The sequence below is a fragment of the Bufo gargarizans genome, chromosome 9, assembly GCF_014858855.1.
Source record: "Bufo gargarizans isolate SCDJY-AF-19 chromosome 9, ASM1485885v1, whole genome shotgun sequence".
Taxonomy (NCBI): Eukaryota; Metazoa; Chordata; class Amphibia; order Anura; family Bufonidae; genus Bufo; species Bufo gargarizans.
The window spans coordinates 161,745,122-161,769,655 of NC_058088.1; the positions used below are offsets into that span (position 1 = coordinate 161,745,122).

The following is a 24,534-nucleotide window of genomic DNA, read 5'->3' on the forward strand; positions in this document are numbered from 1 at the left end:
CTTTCTGTGGGTGGACAGCAGCTCAGTAAGTGCCTGCATCTCCCAGCAATTAGCTCTTGTTAAGGCTACATTCACACGTCAGTATTTTCCTATATCCCGATTTTCGGTCCGTTTTTTGCGGATCCGTTGTTCCTGAAAATGTTTCCGTATGTCATCCGTTTTTTGCGGATCCGCAAAAAACGGAAACATGTATAAAGTTCAATAATCAAATAAAGTTGTTTGGATTTCTTTGAAAAAAAAAAAAAAATAATAATAATAATATAAAAAAATAAATAAATAAAATTATTGTTATGTGTTTCCAGGAACGGATTCCGCATAAAACGGATGATATACGGAATGACATCCGAATGTCTTCCGTTTTTTGCGGATCCATTGACTTTGTATTGTACCAGGATCCGAATTTTGCGGACAAAAATAGGACATGTTTTATATTTAAACGGACATGCGGAACAGAACAACGGAAACGGACAGCACACATTGTGTTGTCCGATTTTTTCCAGGACCCATTGAAAATGAATGGGTCCAGATCTGGTCCTGATCTGTTCCGCAAAAAACGGAACAGATCAGGAAAGAAAAAAACGGACGTGTGAATGGACCCTAACTCCTTCCTCCCATACACAGAAAACGGTCCCTCAGATATAGCCCCAGGGATACACATGGTGTGTCATCTTGAGACCAATATTTCCCCCTCCACTGTCTAGCAAGAGATACAGCTATATCTTTCTATGAATTTAGAAGTAGGGCTGAATGAATGCATGTAGGTCCACCTCTGAATGCAGAAGAAGGTGGACCAGAAGGACTAACAGCAGGGGGCGCTGCCAGAGAGGAAGATGGAAAGTACATTAAAAAAAATGTCTGAAATGTCCAACTCATTGTATAGAAATACATTTCATGGGGTAACAGTCATTCTTTATAAGAAGTGTGGTGCTCTTGGTAAGGTAGTAGGTTTGCACATTATACGGTAGGGTGTGGTAGTCATTTCAGGAATGTGTTACTGCACATCAGACGTCTTTGGCTCTCCGGTCATTATCCCCTTTTTACACATAATCTCCAGCATTTCTAAATGACAGAAATCAACGGCACATGACATTTGGCATACAGGAGAAGCTAACGCCATAATGCAAAGTACTAACCTTATATAAAAAAAATTACTAGAGCAGCCAAATACCAGGGGGCTCTATCATAGGAGTCTCCACCAATGATGGCAGAGGGTAACGGCTCCACTTTTTACAATTCTATTCTATATGCCCTCTATAAGTTGCTAGTTGTTCACTGCTGAGGACCCTTATCATTTAACATGTCTCATGGATGATCCCCAGCATCCACAAAGAAGAACAGACCAGCTTTTGATTATAGGGGCTCTACATCATGTACTGACAACATTATACAGATTTATTCTATGTTATATATGTACATTACCGTATATATCATGGAGCACTGAATTAATTCTAAAACTACTGACACTTCTGTAGCGTCATTCAAAATCATGTTGTTTGTGACAAGGGAATGTGTAATCAGTAAATTACCTATTGTTTAAATCATATTTTATGTAGGGCTGCAGCTAACGATTTTATCGATTAATCGGGAAAAAACACCAAAATAACAAAAAAAGGGATTTATATGATTTTACTTGAAAAATTATCTTCAAAGGCCATATTAAAACAAATTGTGGATGACACACTGTTATGGGGGATCTGTGGATGACACACTGTTATGGGGGGGTCTGTGGATGACACACTGTTATGGGGGGGTCTGTGGATGACACACTGTTATGGGGGTCTGTGGATGGCACACTGTTATGGGGGGTCTGTGGATGACACACTGTTATGGGGGGTCTGTGGATGGCACACTGTAATGGGGGGTCTGTGGATGGCACACTGTTATGGGGGGTCTGTGGATGGCACACTTATGGGGGGTCTGTGGATGGCACACTGTTATGGGGGGTCTGTGGATGACACTGTTATGGGGGTCTGTGGATGGCACACTGTTATGGGGGGTCTGTGGATGGCACACTGTTATGGGGGGTCTGTGGATGGCACACTGTTATGGGGGGTCTGTGGATGGCACACTGTTATGGGGGGTCTGTGGATGGCACACTGTTATGGGGGGTCTGTGGATGGCACACTTATGGGGGGTCTGTGGATGGCACACTGTTATGGGGGGTCTGTGGATGGCACACTTATGGGGGGTCTGTGGATGGCACACTGTTATGGGGGGTCTGTGGATGACACTGTTATGGGGGGTCTGTGGATGGCCCTGTTATGGGGGATCTGTGGATGGCACTGTTATGGGGATCTGTGGATGGCACTGTTATGGGGGATCTGTGGATGGCACTGTTATGGGGGATCTGTGGATGACACTGTTATGGGGGATCTGTGGATGACACACTTATGGAGGTACTGTGGATGACACACTGTTATGGGGGGTCTGTGGATGACACATTGTTATGGGGGGTCTGTGGATGACACACTGTTATGGGGTGGTCTGTGGATGACACTGTTATGGGTGATCTGTGGATGACACTGTTATGGGTGATCTGTGGATGACACAGTGTTATGGGGGATCTGTGGATGACACAGTGTTATGGGGGATCTGTGGATGACACTGTTATGGGTGATCTTTGGATGACAATGTGTTATGGGGGATCTGTGGATGACACTTATGGGGGATCTGTGGATGACACTGTGTTATGGGGGATCTGTGGATGAAACTGTTATGGGGTATCTGTGGATGGCACTGTTATGGGGGATCTGTGGATGGCACACTATTATAGGGGATCTGTGGATGGCACTGTTATGGGGGAATCTGTGGATGGCACACTATTATAGGGGATCTGTGGATGGCACTGTTATAGGGAGGGGGATCTGTGGATGGCACTGTTATGCGGAGGGAGATCTGTGCACTGTTATGGGGAGGGGATCTGTGGATGGCACTATTATGGGGAGGGGGATCTGTGGATGACACTGCTCTGGGGGATCTATGGATCACACTATATAGCATCTTATGCTATATGTGTCATCTACAGATCTCTCCCATAAAAGTGTCATCCACAGATCCCCCTCCCCATAACCGCCGCTAACAGCAGTAGACTATTTCTTAACTGGCAGTAACTTTTACTTAAACTTTAAATCAGCGCATCTTTATTACCTTACAATGAAGCTCCGGTAACAGGCAGAGCGGGCGGCGGCGTTACGTCCCTCACTCACGTGACACGCCTGCTCCGCCCACTTTAAGAATGAAGCAGGCGCGTCATTTGAGTAAGTGACGTTACGCCGCCTCCCGCTCTACCTGTTACCGGAGCTTTATTGTAAGGTAATAAAGATGCGCTGATTTAAAGTAAAAGTTACTGCCAGTTAAGGACCGGCAGGCATAGCGCCTCCCGCCCGCATAGCAACGAATCGGCCGATTATTCAATAACTGGATTCGTCGACAATGAATCCCGTTATCGAATATTATCGATAACTTTGATTAATCGTTACAGCCCTAATTTTATGTTTGAATTTTTGATGATGTTATTTTTAATTTTCCTGAAAACTCTCTCATAGAAGTCAATGAGTCCCCCCTCCCCACTGACCATTGTGTCTATGGACCATGGAGCTGCCGTAAAGCAATTTTTTTTATGCTTTCTAAATGCTGTTCAGAACATCTCAGGCAAGATGGCCGCCCCCAAAATCATGTTCAAGAAACAGAATAAAAAAATCTGGAATCAGAAAATGAAAACAGATTAAAAGAAAAGGAGAAGTGTTACTATCTGGTTTTAACAGGCAGAAAAAAAACTGGCGACACATTCCCTTTAAAGGGGTCGTCCGGGCTTTTATTACTGATGACCTATCCTCAGAATAGGTCATCAATATCAGATCGACGACACCCAGCCCCCCCGCCGATCAGCTGTATAAGGAGACTGTGTTTCTCTCTTCCTGGCAAAGACCATGGACAGCAGCAGCAGACAGGAAGAGAGATGGCACGTGTGCACTGCGTACGCCATCCCCTCATACAGCTGATCGGCGGGGGTGCTGGGTGTCGAACCCCTGCCTATCTGATACTGATGACCTATCCTGAGGATAGCTCATCACTAGTAAAAGCCAGGAGACATTAAGGACACATTAGATGTACTTTATGTGAGCCAAACACACTGGTTTGTTGGGCGGAGGGGGAAAAAATCAAGCAGTTGGATTTCAACATGCCTGATCCTTTCTTGGGGAGAAAAGCCGCCGCCAGAGGTAGGAGCTTACTCCCCTGTCCCTATTGGGAACACGTCCACGCTGCATGTGCATGGCGCAGTCAGGGGAGAAAGTTGTCACCTGCTAGCTATCACTCGTCCGCATGACAGCCATCTAATGTGTATGGTTAGGATTACTCCACCTATCATTTCTTGTCTCACCCTGTTTTTTTATGCTTTCTGTTTCACCACTAAATACACAAAGGCAATTATAGGGGTTGTCCAGCCTTTTTCAAGTGATGGCCTATCCTTATGATAGGCCATTACTAGCTGATCGATGGAGGTCTGGCAGTCCAGCAGGGGTCAGCTGTATGTGTAGCTCTATTGCCAGAAGTTGGCACCGGAGCTACACAGCACCATCTACACTGTAGTGGAGGGAGGAAGCTACTACAGCACTCTCCTATTGATTTCAATGGGAACAGCACTGTAGTAGCAATTACAATGTTGATGATGCTGTGTAGCTACACCAAACAGCTGATCGGTGGGGGTGCTGAACCCCTGCTGATCATCTTGCAAAGAACGGTTGTGTCATTTTTTTTTACATACTTGCAATGTGGTTTTATAAACCATGAATGGAGAAATCGACATCATCTGAACTCTGGTGCAGATGCTTCATTGAAAACAATGGGAGGTGGACTGTGAGCGGATGCTGTGCAGACAAAATGCTGTGCGAGCATACCCTTAGCTGCTACATGTTAGGCCTCATGCACGGCACTATTTTTTTTAGCATCCGATCCACATTTTTTTGCGGATTGGATGCGGACCAAAAAAAAACCCATGCCCTGTTCTTCTTGTTTTGCGGACAAGAATAGGCATTTTGGCAATGGAGCCGGTGGAAACTGTTATGTGGATCTATGGTTTGTAGATCGCAAACTACATATGTGTGCAGACGGCCTTAGTAGTACTCTAACTTTCTCATAGTTTTGTATCAGAAATGAGTTCCTTCAAACTTTCCCCCACGTAACCGCCACGTGGCTGCTCGGAGCAGCAGGCGGAGTGTCACCGCACACAGCGTCTTCCAGCCAGCTGTGCTCTCAGGCCTGCATGACATCCAATCCACCGTCACAGACACCGAGAGGCACGGAAAGAACTGTTACAGTCAGGATTTTGCAATGAAATAAGGCTGAGATAGAAAGGGGGGGAAAAAACAAGGCTAGAATGATACAGTTCAGCTAAAAACATGTCAGATCCGATAATGAGCAATATAAAGCTATTTTACAGTAGACGTCATATTTCTTTATCCTCCTCCGTTTGATACCTGATCCGCTGAAGGAAATGTCTATCACAATCTATTAAACTATTTGCTATTGTAAAAGGATCTTTTAGAACATTTCCTCTTCAATCAATCAGAATTGAAATCTAAGCTCTAATTTTCCCACAGATCAATCAATTAGGTGAATGCTGAAGTGGCACAGCCCTGGGGCGGTTTAAATATGAAGCTTTGCGTCTCGCTGTGAGCGCTGGATACCGGCTCAATGATGGGAGCTGAGAGCAGTGGAGAAGGCATGTAATTCAGGCAGCACTAACGCACATTTAGAACGGGAGAAATGCTAGGAGACGCTTCCGATTTATGAAAACCAGCCTCCTGCACCGTCTTGACTGTGAAAGGATGATATTAAGGGGATTGCGCGGAGCGAGGCTTCGAACACTGCTCAGGGCAAAGAGAAAAGGACTTCCATTTGGCTTAAAATCACAATTTAAACAAATATTTACATGCATATTCTCCAGGCGAAAACAACTGCTACTGGTCTGTCACTGCCCGCTGCTGCCTGCAGGGCCCCTCTGGTGACGGAAGGGTTAATGAGGTTAAGCTCTAACAAGGAGGCAATGCTGGGGATGTATGCATATTAGCACATAGATAATTACCAGAAATTACCGCATAATGGATTAGGGTTCTGTGGCTGCACATAGGCAATGGGGGGAAGAAAGAGATAGAAGAGGTATTCACTTCTGGGGCCACCCTGATTTCTGTATAAGTAAGGTCCTGTTCACACTTCACTTTTTCTCCATGTTTAGCACATAAATTCGATATTAATTTCATATAGCTTCTACGTATACAAGTATATGCCGATGGATTACGTAGCGCTAATTTCCCACAGTGGAGCTGACTGCGGAAAATCTGCAGCTTTACCGGTAGCAGTAAAGTGAATGAAATTTCAACAAATCTCATCCAAACGCGGCATAAGAAATCCGCCTTGTAAAATTGAGTAAAATTTTAATCTGCAGAATGTCAACTGGTCCTGTAGATTTCCCCCTTTGCAATGGATAGGGTTTAGGTAGGGTGCTGAATCTCCTTGAAGAGACCAGTCCTGTATGGAGACTTATTGGCAATGCTCCATGGGACACGAATATGCAACGAGGTATCTCCCAAGGAAGCAAACCATCTCTCCAGTGTCACCTTTTGGAAGTGGCTTCCTATGAGTCAAGATCCGACTTTCCAAAAAGCCTTGGGGGATTTGACAAGGGAATATAGCCAAGCCACTGTTTTGGGGTGCTTGCCCCTACTACCGAGTAGGATAACCTGCCTATTCTGCTTCCATGGCATACCAGTGAGCCAGCCAGAATCCTATTCTGTACTGATGAGGGGCAAGCTCCCCGAACCAGGTGTCTATGGATTGACATCTGGCTTGGTTATAGTCCCTTGTCAAATCCCAAAACTTGTTGGAAAGTCTCATCTTGACTCATAGAGGGCCACTTCCAATAGGTCAAAACAGTGCTCCAGACTTTAAAAAAAATAACCAAGAGCCATTGGCTTCTAACCTGAAAAATTTAGGGGCCAAATAAAAAATTTGGTCGCCTAATTTAAAATATAATTATGGTATAATAAAAAATAAAAAAAGACGACGTGTCTTACCTCATGTAGTTGCCCATTTGTCTCTCTTCGTTCTTCTAACCTCATCAATCTTGAGGGGTTGTGCACTAATTTCTATGAACTCTCAGACTAGCCAGATTTATGCTCCCTTGATCCCGAGGTGCTGGGCCTTGGCCTCCCCTGCTTGTCTTGGGTTTCTCCATGAAAACTTTTATCTTGATGCCGCTGCAGCCAATCACTGGCCACATTGGAGATCTGCTCCCCTTGCATCACAAGACCATTTAACATAATGCAAGGGAAGCAGTGGTCCGTTATTGGCTGTAACAGGACGTTTTCATGAAAGGACTCAAGACAAGCAACAGAAGCTGGGGAGCAAACGAGCCAGGACCCAGCACTGGGGATCAGGTAAGTATGATCACCAACAAAGATCCTGCCAGTCTCAGAAATTAGTGTATACAAACCCTTTAAGGAGTGCATTTTTTTATGGGCGTTTCAAACAGATATTCTTCTATATATGACACAGAATTGGCTAAAATAAACTATCCCCACTAGGGTTGCAGCGATACCAAAATTTAGATTCAATTTCAATACCATAAAAAGTATTGGGATACTCGATAAAACACCAAAAAAGCAGCGCGCATTCCGCATTTAATGGAACTTTCGGCCCATAATTGAACAGTCCAATCCTATTTTTTGGGGGGGACAAGGTGACAAAAAATGGCGAATCGCTCGGTTTAAATTTATTTTTTTATGTTACGGCATTCACCGCATAGGAGATATTTTTTTATATTTTAATAGTTCACACTTTTTTGGCTGTGGCGATATGTAATATGTTTATTTATTGTTTATATATAAAATTGGGAAAGGGGGTGATTTGTACTTTCTTTTTTTTTTTACTTTTTATTTAATAACTATTAGCCCCTTTAGGGTCTAGAACCTAGGATCTTTCATCCCAGAGCTCTATCAGGGTGAATAGGATCTCACACTCTCCCTGCTGGCCTGTGCATAGTACACACAGCAGCAGAGAGATTACCATGGCAGCCAGGGCTTCAGTAGTGGCTGGATTAGGGTCCATTCACACATCCGTAGTGTATTGCGGATCTACAATAGACCCGGCCGGCACCCCCATAAAAGTGCCTATTCTTGTCCGCAATTGCGGACAAGAATAGGACATAATCTATTTTTTTCTGGAGCCGCTGACCGGAAATGTGGATGGGGACAGCACACTGTGTGCTGTCCGCATCCATTCCTGCCCCATAAAGAATGAATGGGTCCGCACCCGTGCCGGATAATTGCGGAACGAGTGCGGACACATTCTACGGACATGTGAATGGACCCTTACACTGCTGGGGCTCCGATCAGAAGCTGCCGCTCCCTCCAATGAGGAGGGGAGGGGACCCTGTGGCCACTGCCACCAATGAATATGGGGGGGGGGGGATGATTATAATAGTTATAATACTAGGGGGGGGGAGTTGGGCGCACACTGCGCCACCAATGAATATAATTAACACAATAATTTAAGTGTAGGCAGCGGGTGCAGCACCTGAGGGGTTAATTGCCGGGGATCTCAGCACGAGGTCAGAGGTTGGGTGCTGGGTTTGTGATACCGCCGTTGCACCCGCTGCTAAAAAGTCTTGTCGCCATCTGCAAATTTTAAGGCGCATTGGCGACCGTTTTGGTCGCCATCTGGAGCGCTGCAAAATCTGCCCCGTGTAGCAGCCCACTGACTGCCATTGTAAAACAGAACCTCATGTACCATGACATATACTTTTCTGTTGCTGACTATGTTCAATACTGTGAAAAGTATGCAAATCGTCCCATGTCATCCAAATCGGTCTCCTTCAAAAGGAAGAGCCTCCCATTTATAGGCAACTGATTCGGGGTTATGGGCAGAGTACAGGTGCCCTGTGGTGATATGGGGCGTAAACCCCCAAATCAGTGGTTCGCAGATGGGAGCTTCATGAGCAGATTTGCAGATTTTTTTCCCCATGGAACATTGCCTTGAAAATGTCTCCATACACAGGTTGGGTCTCTTCAATGAGAACCAGAACCCCTCCTGAAATACAGTGAAACAAAACAACTATAAACCAACATGATTTTTTGAAATACGGCTCACCCATAATACCTTATGAACGCCTGATGGAGTCATCCCTGAAAATGTCACCTGAGCTGCATACAAGCTTCTTCGTATGGCTGCCAGGATACATGTAGCTGCTGGAGATCGCCAACTCTTTCTATATTTCTGATGATTCCATTTTTCTACACGAGAGGATTATAGCAATCCTAGCTAATATCAGGGTACAGTTTGATAACGCCTGGGTTCCTTGGACTGCACATGGACAACTCCCTGGCCTAGCCTATTAAAGGGGTTGGCCTATCTCAGGCTTTGACACCATATTGCTAGGATATGCTACCAAATTCAGATGGGTGCGGCTCCCATTCCCATCTCCAGAGAGGGGCCAGTGAAGTGAAAAAGAGCACACAGCGTCAAAAACAGGCAAGCGAGCACACTCGGCTACTTCCAGAAGTCCCATAACGGTGAATGGAGAGCACATCACGCATGCATGACCACCTCTATGAGACTGCTGGAAATAGCTGAGCCAGTGCTTGGCTATTTTTGGAACGCCCATAAGGAGGGTGGCAGTCCTTGCCCAGCTCCTTCATTTCATGGGGTCTAGTATGGAGACAGGTGCGGGTCACAGATCTGACACTGATGGCATAGCCTAGCAATATGCTATCAATGTCTGAGATGAGAATACCCCTTTAATCCTTTGAGAAGGAGGTGGACCTTTCTGGTGCCCTTCATCTGAGGTGCCTTCTGTATAGCTCCTTTACTCCGCAAGCTCCTGGATAGATGGCGCTACATCTATGCTCTTGGTTGAACTCACTATGTATCTTGATGGTTATGGAGCTAGTTGATTTCCAGTAGATTTTCGCTTATTGTTTTATATTTACTACATAATATATTTTTTTATTGTCTTATTTCAGTAAATTATATACCCTTGTTACATAGTCTGGCATCATTAGGCGCTGTCAATGGCTGAAACGTACATTTTGCACACATTCAGGGTATACATATCAAGCATTTCTCAACCTACTGCGTACCCTGAATGTGCTCAAAACGCGTGTGAGCATAATAACCTGTAACGTAATATAAAAGCCTACAGGCAGCTAATTACAGAGGATAAATAAATGGTTTCTAAAGATGTCCCTTTTTCCCAGGGCAAATATTCAGCTCTTACCCTTAGGCCTCATGCACACGACCGTGGTGTGTTTTGCAGTCCGCAAATCCGCAAAACACAGATGGCTTCTGTGCGCGTTCTGAAAAATGCGGAACGGGCATGGACAGCCTTTAATATAAATGCCTATTATTGTCCGCAAAGCACGGATAAGAATAGGACATGTTATATTTTTTTAGCGGGGCCACGGAACAGAGCAACGGATGCGGACAGTACACTGAGTGCTGTCCGCATCCTTTGCGGCCTCATTGAAGTGAATGGGTCCGCGTCCGAGCCGCCGTTTGCATGAGGCCTTATCTGTCTCCTAGCTTCCCACTGCCGCCCCCTTCACCACCAAGCACCCTAGGCACATGCTTTGCCACTGATTAGGCAATGCCAGCGAGTAAGGAATGGTAACAACCATTTCTGACTAATGCATTGGTCAGAACGCGTATAAGACTGCTTATAACGGATTATTGGTCTCCTGCTGTAAATACGTGTACCGTATCTAAGCTTTACTTGGGATATTGTATTGAACACAGCAAGATGATTTTAAGGTGGTCTGTGGCCACCTTAAAAACACAAGTACTTCCCATCCGCACCTTTTATACTAGGCTGCGGCACAGAGTACTTGAAGGGGTTAAACAGGCAAGAGATAAAGATGTTGTCAGGGCCTGGGTTTGAGATTTGCACTGGGTGACTGATGGACATGAATTTCATTAGCATGGAAGGTCTCAATAGTATGCCCACTGGTGATGTTGCTCCAGCTATGGAAGACGTAACGTGAGAAGAGCCCAATTATACCTCCGCTGAACACTGTTTACGGGATTTTCATCCGCCTGCTGCCTCTATTCCCTTTCATTCCAGCACAGTGGCTGGCCATTATCACTCCTCTTTGTGGGGTGGCTCATGGAGGAGGGCGCAAAGGGGGGGAAGGCAGAGAACCTGACAAAGAAAAATCTCTGCAGCTTCTGCTTCCCCTGGTGACCTCTGTCAAGCTTGCAGGCCTTCAGAAATCTGCCACCAACATGCAAGATCAAAATAACAAAGGAACCTTCTCCCATTATGAATAATTCTGTCTGGACAAAGTCTCCCACATTTTAAAACATTTCTCTCTACGGTTCTGGGCTCACCTCTCACAACCTTCCAGCAGTGGAGCCCAGTGTATCATTAAGTACAAAGCTATGTACATGTCACATTGTCCTCTTCCCCTGCTTACTTTTTCCAGCTCACCTCTGATCTAGGGAGAGTTTTCCCAGCATTCCTCAGCACTTAATTAAAATACGGAAAACAGACTGTTTAAAGGCCGTTCTATAGGCTTAGTGTATGATATGGACATCGCTGGAAAGTGCTGTATCCTCAAGACTTGAACCTAATGGGTTAATAGCCTATACTCATTGCTGAAGTATCAAGACTTGAACTTAATGAGTTAATAGTCTGCGCTCATCGCTGTAAGATCCAAACTAACATAACGGGTTAATAGTCTGCACTCAGCATCGTATGATCAGGACTTGAGAACATAACAGGTTAATAGTCTGTGTTCATCTCTGTATCATCAAGACTTGAACCTAATGGGTTAATAGCCTGTACTAATTGCTGAAGGATCAAGACTTGAACTTAATGAGTTAATAATCTGCGCTCATCGCTGTAAGATCCAAACTAATATATATGGATTATTAGTCTGCACTCAGCATCGTATGATCAGGACTTGAACATAACAGGTTAATGGTCTGTGTTCATCTCTGTATCCTCAAGACTTGAACCTAATGGGTTAATAGTCTGCGATCATCGCTGTATGATCAAGATTAACTTAATGGGTTAACAGTCTGTGCTCATCGTTGCATAATCAAGACCTGAACGTAATGGGTTAATAGCCTGTACTCATCGTATGATCAAGACTTGAACCTAATGGAGTAACAGTCTGTGCTCACCTCCATATCCTCAAGACTTGAACCTAATGGGTTAATAGTCTGCGCACACCTTTGTATCCTCAAGACTTGAACCTAATGGGTTAATAGTGTGTGCTAATCTCTGTATCCTCAAGACTTGAACCTAATGGGTTAATAGTGTGTGCTCATCTCTGTATCCTCAAGACTTGAACCTAATGGGTTAAAAGTCTGCACGTACCTCTGTATCCTCAAGACTTGAACCTAATGGGTGAATAGTCTGCGCACCCCTTTGTATCCTCAAGACTTGAACCTAATGGGTGAATAGTGTGCGCGCACCTCTGCAGTGTCGGACCACAGCCCCCTGTAGTTGCTATCAGAGACTGCTAGTGGCAGGTGTCATACTCCTCCTGTGACATAGGGTATAGCCTACTACACAGAAGAAACCTATAGGATCTTCCCATCTTACAATGTGAGGCCATATAGCTAGAATATGTAATCCCTTTCTGATTATGAAGGGTTTCACTCCTGAGCTCCTCACAGATCATCAGAACGATCTGCGCTCATTTACCACTACGCTCCTTCCCTGCTGACTGGCACAGCCCGATTCACCTTCATTCTCAGCATCATGAAACACCCACTGTGATCAAAAAAATTATATCTATAACCCATAGTACGCATCTGCTGCCAAGGTTGCCAACCGTCCAGAAATTTCTCGACAGTCCGTAAAAATAAGCTTTTTTTTTGTGTCCGTGAAAAAATTTAGATGTGCCGTGATTTTTTTTAAACAGGCGGTACATAACTACATTATTTTAGTGGTAATTACGCTTATTTTACAGCTCGCAGTACATGCTGGTAATGAGTTCTTATCAGTATATTGGAGATACAGACATGTATTACTGAGAATCTCTATCATTCATTATAGTTTTCCAATTTGTATACAAAAAATGTTGGAAGTCCATGATTTTGCGATAAGTTGACCGAAAAAATTTTTAAAAAATTCTGGTTGGCAACCCTGTCTGCTGCATTTTTGCAGAGCTCCAAAATCCTTGCTTCGCACATAATAAAATGTTGGCTGCATTCAGCTGCCACTAGGGGGAGCTCCCTATCTATAGGTTTATACACCTGGTACTGAACTAAAAGAGACTGAACTCCCCCTAGTGGCATGTTCTCAATATTACATGTTGTGCCATACGGTGCCATTTTGCATCCATATCCTTAACTGGAAACAGTAATTAATAGCAAACAAGGAGTGTGCGCTGTATAACAACCATTATGTGCACATGGGTCTTATAGGCACGCACGACAGACACAATAATGTACGGGTAGATAGCCTGCAAGACCTTGTGAGACTCATCAGAATGAGACCAGCTTCTGCGTTCTACAAATCTGTATGCGCTTCAAGCAGCTTATAAAGAGTAGGCTGCGTTCCCGCGTCTTATATACACCAGCCATGGCCTTTAAATCTTTGACTTTCCATATATTTGTTAAGCGGATCTCTGTTTACATTTGCACAGTGCGCTAATTCATAGGTGGGTGCTCGGGGAGCGTACGAAAACCATTTATTAGTAAGAAGGATAGGTCAGGGGTGTGTTCTGCACCAATGCTTCCGCACTGCCAGATAACAGATCGCGTCAGGAACCTATTACAGAGTTAACATGCTGCTCAGAGCAACCAGCCGAGGCAAAGAAGATAGCCCAAACGGTAAGTAGTGGATTAAGCCAGGTGAATGGGAGTTGCAGTACCGCACAGAGCCCACGGAGAAGAGAGGCGCTGCTTCTAGAAAAGATATAACTGGTTTTATCTCAAACCCATTTAAATAAAGGTAAAAGTGTATGAAAGTCTGAAAGATGGCAGCTAGTGAGCACAGAAACTGACGATATTTGGGTCCGCAGCCGTTCTGGTGCGGACCCATTCATTCTCTATGGGGCAGGAATGGATGCGGAGAGTACACAGTGTGCTGTCCGCATCCGCATTTCCGGAGCGCGCCCCCGGTCTTCCGGTCCGTGTATCCGGAAAATAAAAGAACATGTCCTATTGTTGACCGCAATTGCGGACAAGAATAGGCAGTTCTGTGGGGGTGCCGGACAGGTGTATTGCGGATCCGCAATACACTACGGACGCGTGAATGGACCCTAAACTGGCAGGATTTCCTAGAATGGATTTTTACGTGGAATACTTCATACAGACACTGCTAACATTTGATGTGATAACTTGAGTGGATTGCAAGGAAACCCAAATTGTAGGCTTTTATCTTACGTGTTTTGTAATAGACTGTATTTACCTTAAAGGGGTTGTGCAGGCAGTATATATGGATGACCTATCCGCAGGACAGGTCATCGATATCTGATCAGCGGGGGGACAGCCGGCACCCTCACCGATCCGCTGTTTGAAGAGGAGGGAGAGCTCCATGCGAGCGTTACTCCCTCTTCATTACACTGCCCGGCATCTCGGAGGTTTTGGCGGCGCAGTGTAATTACTTGACAGGAGCGAGTACTTGTAATTACACTGCGCCTCCGCTGCAAAGGAGACGACGCACTGTGTAATGAAGAGGAAGCAGCGCCGCCAGCCTGTTCAAACAGTGGATCACTGGGGGTGTTGGACCCCCACCGATTAGATATTGATGAACATGTTCAAAAATAAGACTTGCTGAGCAGCGAGGGGCATGGCTATGCTGTGCAAGAGACTCCTCCCACCACTTTGATTGACAGGTCCAGACATCTCGCACATATGCTGTTGCCCTGGGTAGCGGCACAAGCACTGAGGCTCTGCTGCTGCTACCTGAGCAGCGCAGATGCCAAATGTGCATGCGACCTTCATGTCTGGGTACATCTGGAAGTGTAGTGGCACCTGCACAGCCGGGATCTGTGCTGCTTCGGTAGCAGCAGCGCTTCTGCCGCTACTCGGAGCAATGGTGCAGGCGCCAGTTGTCTGGCCCCGTACAATAAACACGGAGTGGGGGGGGGGGGTAGTCTTCCTCTCGCTGCTCAAGGTGGCAGATTTCTGAACAAATTTGATTTGTCCAAATCGATTCGTTCATCACTAAGATGGGCCTAACCTGCCGATTGGCCGGCCATATGATATGTATGGGGGAAAGAAGGATCAGGCACACTGAATTCAACATACCCATTCCAGAGGTGCCTAGCAATGGCTTATTCCCTCTTCCCAATAAGAACACATACAGGCTTGACAGAGCACGGTGTGCATGTGTATGAAGGGGTCTGGTGGAAGTTTGTTTGTCCGGCAGCCATCTACATGTATAGTCAGCTGGTGTATGATATCATCTAGAGAATTCAAGGACAAACTCAGCTCTGCTGCATACACACCTGCCCAACTTTATATAAAAAAAAAAAGTCCATTACATTACCACAATCACGCAGCGTATTTGCTGCAGCCCCACCTTTGGTCTACCAGTCTTCAGCTTTACCCATGATACTGTGACCTAATAAGAAGCACTATAAGTGTCTAACGTCACCATCTGAGGAATATCACTAAGGCTACATCGTCTGCGGTCCGCAGGTATGCTATTCCGGAGTTAAATGACCAATTCAGCTCAGCTACATCTCTACATGAGTGAGGAAAGAGGAACAAGAAATCCAAGTGGCAGAACGTTCTATAGCGCTTTTCAAAACATACATTAATTAGGAGTAAATCCGAGCGGTGTAATTGAGATCCGGCAAAGAAGAAGTTACTTGTTGTTAAGTTTAGAAAACGTAAAGAGACGAAACAAAAAAAAAAAAATATATAATAATAAAAAATAGTTTGAACCCCACGTGCCCATCCCCCATCTAGTTAACCTGTCAAATAATAAAGAAGCAGCCAAGACTAGGACAGCTAGCTGCCGGCTCGCTAACAGAAAAGCTGATTAAAAATGTTCAAGCGGCAGCAGCTTGCAGACCTTTCCAGCGAGAATAAATAGAGTGTATGCAAATGTGTTTGTCACTCTGACAGCGTGTCTCAATTAAGGCATCTTACTGCTGTTGCCGGATTCAGGAGCTGCAGTCGTACAGCCAGGAGAAACTGCATTAGTGATACACGGGGCTTGACCTTAATCCGCATGCATGCATTTTAAAAAAAATCTGCCTCCTCTACATAAACTAGCATAATGCCAGGAGAAATGTAAAACAAGTGAGAAATGGGGAGAGGGACATCTCGTCTTCTCTGTATTAGAGGCAACGCTTTTGTATCTTTTAATTGTGTCCCCGGCTCGCGTGCATAGTAATGCTATATGACTTTAAAGGCAAGCCCTGGCTAATGATGACATTAAAGTATGGTGTGTTGCCTAAAAACGGTGCCTTGTAGAGCAGGACAAATGTGCCGTCCTAGACGCGGGACAGATAATATTATGTCTGGGTGTGCTTTAGACATCATATAGAACGCACATGCTTTTGGAAAGATGTCTTGAGCGTGACAATATCCTACAGAAAAGCTGGAGGAACGTTACAGCTATACCAAAGGTCTGTGCGCCATTTTATCATCTCCCAGTTGCTTTTGTGAAGTCCAAAACCGTGGAAAACGCAAAGGAAGATCATAAAACAGAGAATGAAATAAGATCCTGCTGACTATAAACCTCCCAAGCTTACAATACGTGATAAAGGTGGCCATACACATTAGGTAGACCTAGGCTGATGGTTGGACAACCTTTTAACGGATGATGTAGCCATGCCTATTTTAGTCCATGTTGGCCGGTACAGTTCTTCAAGCTATGATACCAGGTGAAGGGCGAATGATCTACAGAGGCAGCGATCCTCATCTTGACTCTTAACTAGGGATAAGCGAACTTCTGTTTTTAAGTTCGGCGCACAAAGTTCAGGTTTGGGTTATCTAAGAATTCCACTACCAAAGACCATAACTTATGGTCCGTGGTAGCGGAATCCATACCGGAATTCTTAGATAACCTAAACCCGAACCTTGTAAGACGAATTTCAAAACAGAGGTTCGCTCAACACTACTCTTAACGCATTAAAGGGGTTATCCGGGAATTAATATTAATTACCTATCCTCTGGATAGGTCATCAATATCAGATCAGAGGCTGATCAGCTGTTAGAAGAGGCTGGCACTCTATGAGTGCCGCAGCCTGCTCCAAGGCCATGTGACGTCAGTGTAAATCGTTCACATGGCCTAGTTGCAGCTCAGTCTCATTCAAGTCAATGGGGCTGAGCTGCAATACCAAGCACAGCCGCTATATGATGTATGGGACTGTGCTTGGTAAGCGCCCAGGAGGCCACCACGCTCACCAGAGCTCCAGTGAGCGTCATAGATTCCCAAAACAGTTGATTGCGGGGGTACCAAGACTCAGAACCCTGCCGATTTGATTTTGATGACCAATCCTGTGGATAGGTCATCAATATTATTTCCCAGATAACCCCCTTAAGTAAACAATGGCAAGAAACTTTCCACTGACTTTTTCAATGGATTTTGTGTCATGATATCACACTTCCAGTTTAGAAGTGCTACATTTATACCTGGAAACGTTCCTTCAAGGAAGATTATTTGTGGGCTAGATGAAAAATTGTTGACAGTGTGTCATCGGTTGGCCAAAACGATTGCTCTTTGCTTAATCCCACGAGTGAACGATCGTTTTGGGCAAATCGTACATGTTGATCAACTTTAGGACTAAGGCCTACTGTATTTTGGTCCGCAAATTGTGGATATGCAAAATATGGATACAGGTCGTGTTGCATCCACATCTTTTACAAACGCATTGATTTCAATAGGTACATGGTCCATATTTTGCGGTCAAGTATGTACGTTCTGCAAATTATTAAAGTCAAATCGGATAAGGACCAAAAAACGGATATGGTCATGTGCATGGGGTCTAATTTGTATGGCCGCAGATTATAAGAGGTCATCAAAGAATTCCATGACCACCAGCATGAGGAACAGGAAGAGTGTTTTTATACAGGTTATGGAACAATCCAAGGTCACTTGTAATATTCTTATAACGTACGGGAGGAAATCCTCTGTCTTTTCATACACAAGATCATTTGTTATGTTTTTTTTTGTTTGTTCTTCAGATGTAACACTAAAGGGAAACTGACCCTTGATTAATTAATACATTTCATGTTAATTCACCAAAAAAACAAACAAAACAAAAAACAGAACACTTTTAGTCATAGAATCATTTTTAACGTGTTCCTGTGTCTAGAATCTTTTGTAACTTACTTGCGGTGCCCCCAACTGTTCTCTACATTTCATTTTCGGAATGTCCACCTAACATGTCCAGTGCTGGTGGTCACATATTCCCAGCAGCCCACTTCCACAACCTAAATACTCTTGAACACAGCAAGGGGAGTGATTCGTGTGGACTAGAAGAAGCTTCTTCTCACCTGCACTGGACACCTGAGCTGGACGTCCTAAGAAGGGAACTGAAGAACACCAGGGGGTGCCATAACAAATATGTAACAAAAAATTCTAGAAATGGGAGCATACATTTTTTGTAAGGTTCCAAGTTAAATATTTTTATGTTTTGTACGACCTTACAGGGAAAGGTCTGTTGTATTCAGTAGACAATTTCTTTAAGATGAGGTCATCAATAGATTTTGGATATTCTGACTCTTGTTGCAATGATCTCTAGCTTGGCTGATATACTGTATAATTATGTCCCTTAAAAGGTTTGTTTCAAGGCATAAACGTATTCTCTATCCATGGGATAGAGGATAAGCAGTTGATCGGTGGGTGTCCCTGCGGGTGGAGCCCAACCTAGCACAAGAACAGGGGTCCTGAATTCCTGATATAAATGGAGTAGTGGTCGACCACCATTCATCCTCTATGGGACCACAGGAGATTGCCAAGCCTGCTGGCACTCCATTCATACTTCACATGCCCAAGCTCCTATTCTTTCTAGGGCTTAGTACCCCCATTCTTGCATTCAATGGGGGTCCCAGTAGTTTGACCACCCACCGATCAGATGCATATCCCCTATCTCGTGGATAGGGGATACGTTTATGTCTTGGGACAAACATTCTGAACAATACCCAGTGTTGTGTGTGTTGTTTTGAGGGGCGGTGCTTGACACACCAAAGAGAATCCCACTGCCAGACCCCCTCAAGCACATGGAAAAACATAGCTTATTAGTTTAAGGTTCCATTCACACGACCAGTATTTCTGAGTCCCCTATCCTGTTCCGCAGTTTTGAGAAACAGGTGCGGACCCATTCATTTCAACGGGGCTGCAAAAGATACGGAAGGCACACCGTGTGCGGTCCATGTAGTTCCATTTCGCGGCCCCGCAAAAAAAGATTTAACATGTCCTATTCTTGTACGCAATCGCGGACAAGAATAGGCATTTGTGTGATAGGAATGGCCGTGTGCCTTCCGCAAAATGCCGGTACCCATGTTTTGCAATTTGAGGACTGCAAAACACTTACAGTCATGTGAATGAACCCTTGAGGAAACATCAATTGTTTTAACACTGATGTCAGTGCAGAATACGTCAAATAAAGGTGCTCCATTCATTTCACCTCATCCAAGGATCAAACAAATTCTGCCACTAAGAGAAACCCATATTAATAGACTGTAATTGCTATGGCTGCAAGTGCGCATGGCAGTATATACAGAATGTTTCCATAGCCTGCTTGTTGTCCATTCACTGCTCTTCTTATTCCAAGAAGTCCACTAGGTGGTGTCTCGACTTCACGGATCCGCAGCTGTATGTCTCAGAATATACTGTGCTGCTCTTCTGTTACATCACGGAGTCAATCACAGTAAAACTCTATCATGTCCCCCTTTTTCTGGATCATATGGTGCAACTGCAAATTGGTGCATAACACAGCAACGCAACTTATTAGCTATAATAAAAGTCAATTCAAACCTTGTACGACATTTACATTAAAAATAATGCAGTTCTTAATAATGCTGTGTCTGACCAGTGGTCAAAGTCCCTGACAAAATTACAAAAAACGACCTACAGACGTGGACAAAATTGTTGGTACCCTTTGGTCAATGAAAGAAAAAGTCACAATGGTCACAGAAATAACTTTAATCTGACAAAAGTAATAATAAATTAAAATTCTATAAATGTTAACCAATGAAAGTCAGACATTGTTTTTCAACCATGCTTCAACAGAATTATGTAAAAAAATAAACTCATGAAACAGGCATGGACAAAAATGATGGTACCCCTAACTTAATATTTTGTTGCGCAACCTTTTGAGGCAATCACTGCAATCAAACGCTTCCTGTAACTGTCAATGAGACATCTGCACCTCTCAGCAGGTATTTTGGCCCACTCCTCATGAGCAAACTGCTCCAGTTGTGTCCGGTTTGAAGGGTGCCTTTTCCAGACTGCATGTTTCAGCTCCTTCCAAAGATGCTCAATAGGATTGAGGTCAGGGCTCATAGAAGGCCACTTTAGAATAGTCCAATTTTTTCCTCTTAGCCATTCTTGGGTGTTTTTAGCGGTGTGTTTTGGGTCATTGTCCTGTTGCAAGACCCATGACCTGCGACTGAGACCAAGCTTTCTGACACTGGCTAGTACATTTCTCTCTAGAATTCCTTGATAGTCTTGAGATTTCATTGTACCCTGCACAGATTCAAGACACCCTGTGCCAGACGCAGCAAAGCAGCCCCAGAACATAACAGAGCCTCCTCCATGTTTCACAGTAGGGACAGTGTTCTTTTCTTGATATGCTTCATTTTTTCGTCTGTGAACATACAGCTGATGTGCCTTGGCAAAAACTTCGATTTTTGTCTCATCTGTCCACAGGACATTCTCCCAGAAGCTTTGTGGCTTGTCAACATGTAGTTTGGCATATTCCAGTCTTGCTTTTTTATGATTCGTTTTCAACAATGGTGTCCTCCTTGGTCGTCTCCCATGTAGTCCACTTTGGCTCAAACAACGACGGATGGTGCGATCTGACACTGATGTTCCTTGAGCATGAAGTTCACCTTGAATCTCTTTAGAAGTCTTTCTAGGCTCTTTTGTTACCATTCGGATTATCCGTCTCTTAGATTTGTCATCAATTTTCCTCCTGCGGCCACGTCCAGGGAGGTTGGCTACAGTCCCATGGATCTTAAACTTATGAATAATATGTGCAACTGTACTCACAGGAACATCTAGTTGCTTGGAGATGGTCTTATAGCCTTTACCTTTAACATGCTTGTCTATAATTTTCTTTCTGATCTCTTGAGACAGCTCTTTCCTTTGCTTCCTCTGGTCCATGTCGAGTGTGGTACACACCATATCACCAAACAACACAGTGATTACCTGGAGCCATATATATAGGCCCAATGGCTGATTACAAGGTTGTAGACACCTGTGATGCTAATTAGTGGACACACCTTGAATTAACATGTCCCTTTGGTCACATTATGTTCTGTGTTTTCTAGGGGTACCATCATTTTTGTCCATGCCTGTTTCATGAGTTTATTTTTTTACATAATTCTGTTGAAGCATGGTTGAAAAACAATGTCTGACTTTCATTGGTTAACATTTATAGAATTTTAATTTATTATTACTTTTGTCAGATTAAAGTTATTTCTGTGACCATTGTGACTTTTTCTTTCATTGACCAAAGGGTACCAACAATTTTGTCCACGTCTGTATATTGTATCTGTAGGAAGAGAGAGGCCCGAGCAGCAGAAGAGCTCAGCACATGATGACAGAAGTCAAAACTATCTCCCCATCATGTCCTCCACAAAAATGTGGGATGCCCAGTGAGGCTGGACTTACAATCTGAGAAGCACTGCTCTGTGGTATATTACAAGTTAGTCTTTCCGTGAACGGGTACATCCTCAGAAGCTGAGAACCCGAGAAGTACGCAGTCTACGCCATATAGATGTGAAAGGCTGCATCTACAAGTGCTCTGTACTTTCTGTAAATGGAGCCCACAACAAACACCAACTGCCTGATGAATCCCACTGACTATAATGGGGGTCTGTCAGGTTTCTGTTATGGTGTCTGTCATTTTTGGAGACCCCTAGAAGATGTGGATGTAGCCTTGTAGGGTAACCAGCGAGTTAACAGTAAGTGAACAAACACTTGATAACTATAATAGTAATGGGATGGAAGTACCCACCTACAATCACAGTTTAATGACGCAGAAGTAGGTGAAGTCTCTTGTAACACATTTTTGAAAATTATTTTGCGATTAAAATAAATTGCTTATTCTTAGGTGTGCTGTAGAGATCATGGTAGATTGACACCTTAAAAGGATTTTCCAGGATCTCCTCACTTTTTAGTTTTGTGTGTTTCACCTAACGAAAAAAATCATACTCACCTGGTCCCAGCCTTTCTGGTCCTTCACCCTGGTTCCCATTCAGCGATCTTTTGGTTCCTGGCTTGTTTACTTCCAGCCCGGTAACTGACTGGGTCATGTATATAGCTACAGTCAATGACTGCCCTCAGCGGTGACGAGTCTCCAAGCAGCACATGACCCAGCAATGACTTAGGGACCGTGTCACCACGGAGGTCACTCATTGGCTGCAGTAGTGTACATGACCCTGGCTGAACACATGGCTGGAAGTAAAGAAGCCAGGGATCGGAAGATGCCAAATGGGAGCAGGACCAGAGCAGAGGGGACCAGGTGAGCATAATCCTTTCATTATGTTAAACACGCTTTAGAGCCTAACTAAAAAGCGAGGAGATCCTGGAAAACCCCTTTTATGCAAATTGCCGTTATATGCACCCAAAACGGGTGGCATTGAAAAATACTAAAAATAAGCCCTCATATAGCTATGACAACAGAAAAATGTGGATCCTGGCATATGACAATAAAAAATAAAAAAACGTGCTTGGTCCTGAAAGGCCAAAATAGGCCTGTCGTTAAGGGGTTAATAGCCATTTGTAACTTGCCAATTATTAATGTGCCTGCAACATGCCAATACTTCAGTGAGACCTACCTGGCCAAAATGAACTGTGATGGGTCTTCTTTCCTCCCTGGCTTTCAGATCCTTCTTCTCAGCAGATGGTGAAGGAGACATCCTTGGAAGTGGTTCTTCCACAGCTACACTACATCCATTTTCAGTCAGGTCCTAATATAAATACAGGGGTGGGGTACAATTTATACAGAAATACAGAACTTCATCTTTCATAGATACTAAGCACCAATCCATCAATCAATGTGGTTCAGGAGATTTAACACTGGAACGGCCCGAAACAGTTGTGCAAATCTATAGGACATCTGCCCCATAACCCTGGCTGTTATGTACGGTCAACGGCATCAACGATCAATCTCATCATTACAGCCACCTGTTCCCTATACGGCATATGGACGGGGTTCCTCCATCAAGAACCCTGATATGGTAGGCCTGGTACGAGGATTGCCATTAAGTTGAATATTAAGTTTCCTCTGCAGAGGCCACTAAAGAATAATGTATAGATGATTGCTGCTTCTCTTGGTGAAAAGCTGATCAGAGGGTACCCTCTGGGATGAGCTGCAAAATGTGGGGTGCAAGTATTTAATTTCCCAACAGGGCCACCACAAAGAAAATTAATTATTACACTGTCATTGAAAAAAATGGGCTGTCTGGGAAATGCACTCTGGTTAAGGGCTTGTTCCCACGACTGTGCTGCTTTTTGCGGATCCGCAAAAAAACGGATGCCGCCCGTGTGCCTTCCGCAATTTGCGGAACGAAACAGGAGGCCCATTATAGAAATGCCTATTCTTGTCCGCAAAACAGACAAGAATAGGACAGGACTCATAATTTTTGCGGGGCCACGGAACGGAGCAACGGATGCGGACAGCAAAATATGTTCGTGTGAACGAGCCCTAAGAATGAGAGTCCTGAATGAAGGTCTCCCCTCCATTAACCCAGAATTCCCTAATCTAAAGAACCCCTTTAAGTGGACTTGGACTGTTGCCAGTTGTACTTGGACTTGTTGTTAGTAAAAAGGTGAATGTGGAGTAAAGGCTTATGAACCCTTGCACCGTGGAAACCCGGCCGGGATTCCTGCTGACAGCATGAGCGTACGGGGTAATTGGTTGCTATGACGCCGTGCGCTTCATGCAGCCGCTGCTGTACAGTAATACACTAGTATACAGTATTATTGTACAGCATCGGCTGCATGAAGCGCACGGTGTCATAGCAACCAATTACCCCGTACGCTCATGCTGTCAGCAGGAATCCCGGCCGGGTTTCCACGGTCCGCTCTCGGCCACGGAACACGGACGTGTGCATGAGGCCTTAGGAGAAGGAAAGGAACTGCTCATGATCCTAAGCATACCACCTCATCAGTGAAGCATGGTGGTGGTAGTGTCATGGCGTGGGCATGTATGGCTGCCAATGGAACTGGTTCTCTTGTATTTATTGATGATGTGACTGCTGACAAAAGCAGCAGGATGAATTCTGAAGTGTTTCGGGCAATATTATCTGCTCATATTCAGCCAAATGCTTCAGAACTCATTGGAGGGCGCTTCACAGTGCAGATGGACAATGACCCAAAGCATACTGCAAAAG

At 44.4% G+C, this 24,534-nt stretch overlaps 1 protein-coding gene across 4 annotated transcripts in view; it reads right to left on the reverse strand.

The window, feature by feature from the left end:
* DENND1A (DENN domain containing 1A) overlaps positions 1–24,534 on the reverse strand; it is a 746,239-nt gene that overhangs the window by 77,369 nt on the left and 644,336 nt on the right. For all 4 annotated transcript variants that reach the window (XM_044305779.1, XM_044305777.1, XM_044305778.1 and 1 more), the window contains exon 19: positions 22,978–23,109. In XM_044305779.1, the coding sequence (XP_044161714.1) occupies positions 22,978–23,109 (132 nt within the window). The remainder of the gene's footprint in view (positions 1–22,977; positions 23,110–24,534) is intronic.